General features: G+C 50.4%; 1 protein-coding gene across 4 annotated transcripts in view; it reads right to left on the bottom strand.

The window, feature by feature from the left end:
- Window positions 1-1996: 1996 nt before the first annotated feature.
- Window positions 1997-6000, bottom strand: part of RUFY1 (RUN and FYVE domain containing 1) — a 56976-nt gene continuing 52972 nt past the window's right edge. For all 4 annotated transcript variants that reach the window (XM_012789948.3, XM_075993721.1, XM_075993719.1 and 1 more), the window contains 2 exons: window positions 4411-4488; window positions 1997-3082 (listed from right to left, as the gene is read on the bottom strand). In XM_012789948.3, coding sequence (XP_012645402.3) covers window positions 2939-3082; window positions 4411-4488 — 222 coding nt within the window. In that variant the 3' untranslated portion in view covers window positions 1997-2938. The remainder of the gene's footprint in view (window positions 3083-4410; window positions 4489-6000) is intronic.

Genomic DNA, 6000 nt, shown 5'->3' with positions numbered 1-6000 from the left:
CACAAGAGCAAAATGGATTCGTCGTCAATGCACAGCAGACTCTGCCGCGTTGACTGTGAGTGCCCACTGTGGGCCGTACTAAAGTGTTTAACCAAGACCCTGAACCCTCACTCCCAGGCTTATTGGCCTGCACATGGAGAAGCATGTCCTTAGACCATCTATCCCTTATTTCTCAGGCTGGGGAAAGACGGTGTGGTGCAGACCTGAGGGCTCAAAGTTTAGATGTATGTTTGGATTCTCAGTAGAAGTTAGTGACTACTAAGGCAGCTTTTGGTAGCTTTGGTGTTGGGATCTGCTGTGAATAATGCTTACTTGAACATTTGTTCCTTGGCCATGGAGGTGTGAGATTGGGAAAAGAAATGGGTGTGAGGCCGGGCGTGGTGGCTCACGCCTGTAATGCTAGCACTCTGGGAGGCCAAGGCGGGTGGATTGCTCGAGGTCAGGAGTTCGAAACCAGCCTGAGCAAGAGCGAGACCCCGTCTCTACTAAAAATAGAAATTAATTGACCAACTAAAAATAAATATACAAAAACATAGCCGGGCATGGTGGTGCAAGCCTGTAGTCCCAGCACTTGGGAGGCTGAGGCAGGAGGATCGCTTGAGCCCAGGAGTTTGAGGTTGCTGTGAGCTAGGCTGGCGCCACGGCACTCACTCTAGCCTGGGCAATAAAGTGAGACTCTGTCTCAAAAAAAAAAAAAAAAAATGGGTGTGAAACTTTTATTTGAATAGATAAGTGTCAGGCACAGTGGTGGGAACGTACATGTTTTAACTACTGGAAAAGCAGTCTTGAAGTAGGGAGGTAGTATCCACTTTATTGTGTGTGCCCATGAGAGCTAAGGCTCAAGTGAAGCTAGTCCAAATAGGAAACAAGGTACAGATAACTAATACTAGAAATGTGGGGGTAGTGGGTGGCATGTAGACATCTTTTTGAAAAAATTTGGCTCTTTATTTCAGAATATTACCAGGTAAAAATGTTTAGGTTACCTATATTGGCTTTGCGTTCCCGCCTCCCAGTCTAAGCTACGAGCGTGTCCATCCCCCAGACAGTGCGGACCGCACCCATTAGGTGTGAAGATACCCACTCTTCCCCCCCTCCCCAACGCCTGATGAATGTTACTACCATATGTGCACATCAGTGTTGATCAATACCAATTTGATGGTGGGTACATGTGCTTATTTTAACATTCTTTTGATACTTCATTTAGAATGGGCTCCAGCTCTATCCAGGATAATAAGAGGTGCTAGATCACCATTGTTTTTTGTGGCTGAGTAGAACTCCATGGTATGTATATACCACATTTTATGAATCCATGCATGTATTGATGGGCACTTGAGTTGTTTCCACATCTTTGTAATTGTGAATTGCGCTGCTATAACATTAGAGTGCAGACCCTGCTTGAGATTAACTCAGGTTAAGTGAACCTCTTGCTGCCATGCTTCCCTAACAGGCTTTGAAAACTTGCTAGAATATGGTGGATCTGGGGCTGGGCAGACTTAGTCTTGAAGTCTGGCTGCAGTTTTTAAGCTGTAGGACACTCTGGGTAAATTCTGGGAACTGCTGAGCTTTCCATACTTCCCATCCATAAAACGTGTTTAGAGGAGAAACGTGGAATCCATGGTTTAAGTTGTGGGCACAATAGCAGTGTGAAGAACCAGTGCTGACCCAGGAGGCAGGAGAGCCAGGATTCAATCGGGCAGAGGCTCTGAGCGGGGTGTCAGTCTGGAGGGGTGGGTAGGGGTAGCGTGGAAGGATGAGGCCTGGAGACTTCCATGGGGATATTAACCCAGTGCTGCTTGTTTCTCATTGACTTCTATGGGGCTGCAAAGGAGGAAGACTTGGAGCCAGTCTCAGCACTGCCTTTTCTTTTTTTGAGACAGAGTCTCTGTTGCCTGGGTTCAAGTGAATCTTCCTGCCTCAGCCTCCTGAGTAGCTGGGACTACAGGCAATGTGCCACCATGCCTGGCTGATTTTTTTCTGTATATTTTTAGTTAACCAATTTCTTTTCTATTTTTAGTAGAGATGGGGTCTTGCTCTTGCTCAGGCTGGTCTTGAACTCCCGACCTTGAGCAATCCTCCTGCCTTGGCCTCCCAGAGTGCTAGGATCACAGGCATGAGCCACCATGCCCGGCCGTCAGCACTGCTTGTGAAATTAAAAATAGCTGCCTGGCACATAAGTGAACTTTTGAGCTTTGGTGACAGGCTTGAGGTTACATTCTCTGTGTCCACTAATAGTAGGCTGACCCTTGGCACACGTGGGTGGGGGTACAGTTCAGCAATGCCAACAGCTTCACAGCAAACCTTCCCTGTGGGCCTTCAGTCTAGAGACTCCATGAGGGGCTCTCTGAGGCCCCTAAGGGCAGGCTAGGGGTGAGAGCTTGACAGGTTCCTGTGTAGTTGGCAAAAGCTCATTTTCTGTAAAAAATAAATGATTTTTATTGCAGGGCCAACAATAGGTATTCACAAGGGCATGAAATGGCAAATCTCTGGACTGACGCAGAGGAGGCACCGACAGACCCTGCATGGTATGAAGTATTGGGCACAAATCAAAGTTTCTGTGAGTTGGGGGGGTGGGCATGAGAAACATTACTAACAAGTATAGTTGCTGTAAAATAGGTTATTTCTTTGAAGAGGAAAAGATCAGTAGCAAAATCATGAAGTTGCATCTGAACCAAAGCCAGTGATGTGGAAGAGTTTTGATCCATAGGAGTTGATCCCACGTGAGGAATGGAAAGGCGCTCAGCTTCCAGTTCCTGAATGCTGTCTTCCAGGGCCAGCAGCTCTGATGAGGGATAGATTCCTTTTTGATTCTCTTGAGAATCAACTTCCCAAGCTCCTGGTGGTCCCTGGAGACCCAAAGAGTTTGGCACTGTTCCCAAGGCTGCCTGCTGCCCTGAGGACAAGGTCAACAGGCTGATGCCCCTGTAGGCAGCTTCTGGGCCTAGGAGGCCATGGAGGAGCAGCGCTGCAGGAGCAGAGTGTGGCAGCTGTCACACACACGCACTGGCTTGGGGTAGGAGGGCAGGGCCAGCTCGTTGCTGGAGCAGGTGTTGCAGAAGATGTGGCCACAGTTGCGGCAGTGGTGCTAGAAGAAAGAAGGCAGGCAGTCAGCCGACGCCGGGAGGAGGGATCTGCACACCCACCCTACCTGTTCCCCTGACATTTAAAAACTCAGTAAATGCTTTAACAACCCTCCCCCAAAGCACAGTAGTCATTTACCTGAAGTGCTTTAATTTTTTTGAGACAGTCTGGCTCTGTGGCTTCAGCTGGAGTGCAGTGGCGTAATAGCTCACTGCAACCTCAGACTCCTGGGCTCAAGTGACCCTCCTGCCTTAGCCTCCCCAAGTAGCTAGGACAGCAGGCACGTGCCAACATGTCCCTTTAATTTTTACATTTCTTTTAGAGACTGGGTCTCATAATGTTGCCCAGTCTGGTCTCAAACTCCAAACTCAGCCTCCCAAAGTGCTAGGATTACAGGTGAACTGGCAACAAACCATGTTTTATTGTATTTCCTGACTCAATGAGTGTATAATTTGAGTCACATAAAGAGCCTGGTCCATCCCATGGGGGAAGGGAGACTTTCACTTTATAAGCAGGGCTGCCTTGGGCCTCGTGCAGTGGGTTCCTGGGTGTCTGACCAGACACCAAGACGAGCACAGGCACGGCCTCTGCTGGCCCTGCAGCCCACTGCCAGCCAGCCCTGCCTCAGGCCAGAGCACAGGCTGCCCATGTGTGGGTGCAGCCAAGCCTTCCAGACAGATGTGCTCACAAAGGCAGCTTCAGGAGGGTTTTTTCCTAACTCTGAACATATTTATTGCAAGGCACTGACTATAATTTTGGCTTCCTCTTTCCCAGAGAAAGGCTGTTCATGGAGCAGATGAGATCGTGGATCACAGGGTAGCAGTTCAGGTGGCCTTGGCAGTGTGACAAGCATCCCCCTTCCCGTCAGTAATTCCTTTAGCTCCTGGTTTTGCTTGTGATCTACACCCGACTCCTCCCTTGCCCAGCTGGTTGTCTTGGTGAGATGCAAGGGGCAAGCACAGGACCTGAAAGGCAGGCTACACAGCCAAAGGCAGTTCACCAGGGGCAAGTGCCCTGCCCAGATCACCAGGGAGTTTATGGTGACCTGCTGTCTTCTATAGGTTCCCATAAATTCTGTTTTTGCCTCAGTTGGCCAGTTTTTGGTCCTGTTGACACACAGAACTTCTAGTGATACGTTCACCTAGAGCAATCCTGAAAGGGGGCCAGCCTCGACAGCCAACTGCATGGCCGGCAGGGGCGCCGCCTGCCTGCACCCTGCACACACGCCAGAGCGCCACAGCGCAGTGAGCGAGGGCTCTGCAGCCAGAGGAGGGATCCCGCAGCGCGGCAGCTCCAGGCACTGTGCAGGTGGGGCAGGGCCACTCTACTTACCTTCCTCCGGGAAATGGAGAACTCCTTTTCACACTGCTTACAGTGTGTTGCTTCATCATCTTTCAGCCAAGTATGGCCCTGAAAAGGAAAGAACACTCGAGAAACACATTTTATGTCTCAGGCCCTGATGAGAGATTAGCAGTGTTCTGGCTATAGCCATTGTCACCATAGCACCTGGTTTCCTAATGACTTCCTTCTCATTAGCTGTGGCCTTGAGGGACAGTAATGAAGGGGCCCTTCCTCCTGGTTTAACCAGAGCTGGAATCCATGTGTCATAGCTCCACCCTGTTGACTTCCTGGCCTCTGCACGTAGCCACTGGGCTGAGGCAGGTTCTCCAGCATTCTGTTAGCCTGAGACTCACACCTACACTTTCAATAAATTCCCTACAGTTGAGGTAACTAGAGTCAGGTTCTGGTGCCTGCCACTTCAAGCCCTGGCTGCGACACTATCCAAAGAGACTAGCTGTACTGGCAGCAGGGAGAAGAGCCAAATCTGAGCAAAACTAGAACAGTTGGTGATAACAGATCCCTGCAGAGAGACAGTGTGCAGCAGGGCCCAAGGAAGCCCTTCACGTGGGCCAAACTCCGAGCCTCACACAGCCACAGGAAGCAGATGACTTCCAATTCCATGGAAGAGGCAACTGAGGTTTTGAAAGGTGCCTTTTGGGAGGTGTCTTCTTAGGGAAAACTAAGACATGGGATTGTTTCAGCCTTAGGGACTGAGGTGTCAAAGGCATGATGTACCTGACCGGCTCCTTAGTATCTGCTGGACATGATTCTCTTGATAACACAGACCCTCACGACTGAGCTGGAGTGACACACGTTGGGCTCCCAGCATGTGCCCAGGGTGTTCATCCTCACATCGAAGAGCTCCAGTGGCTCCAAAGTCCTCTTTTATGATTCTTATCCTCCCTCTGGTGTCGTTAGCTGTGATTTTGTGCAAACAATTCTGTGCAGTGCCAGGGACGTGTGATAGGCAGCTCACAGCAGTTACATCCAAGGAGGTTTTTGTCTACAAGGGAGGATCAGTCAATGTTGCCTAGGAGTCCAGGCTGCTGTCAGTTGCTGTGACAAATTTGCGGCTTCTACCCACTGTGTCCAGGAGAGGGCGCCCAGAGATGCCGGGTGTCTGCTCTGGAGTGCGTGGAACATGATGTGTGGAGGACTGTCCTTGCACTGCTGCCACAGCATGGCAAGGGACAAAGTGGGAGAAGCTCCTGCCAGCAGAGAGCCCTGGGGGCAGTGGCCCGGAACACCCACCTCCTTGCCCACCCTCCCAGGGCTCTTGGTCTTAAAGTGAATGCATCATTCTTCCCTCCCCTAAACAGTCCAGAAACTTGGCCCAGGACAGGGTTTGGCTGTGCCAGAAATGGCACAGGACACTAGAGTGGGGCTGGCTGTTTTAAGCCCATGTTCACACCACAGCTGATAGCAGAGGAACTGGAGGTGTAAGATTCAGGTTCCAGCCCTAGCCCTGCCACTTGTCAGCATTGCCATCCCAGCCCAGGAACATGTTTCTGACTAGCATTTTGCTTATCTGTGAACATGGCATCACCACTGCCTCAACCACATGCTCCCACCCCGCTGTTG

The sequence above is a fragment of the Microcebus murinus genome, chromosome 17, assembly GCF_040939455.1.
Source record: "Microcebus murinus isolate Inina chromosome 17, M.murinus_Inina_mat1.0, whole genome shotgun sequence".
Taxonomy (NCBI): Eukaryota; Metazoa; Chordata; class Mammalia; order Primates; family Cheirogaleidae; genus Microcebus; species Microcebus murinus.
Note: the sequence above shows the minus strand (reverse complement) of the source record. Positions and strands in the feature narration are given on the sequence as shown.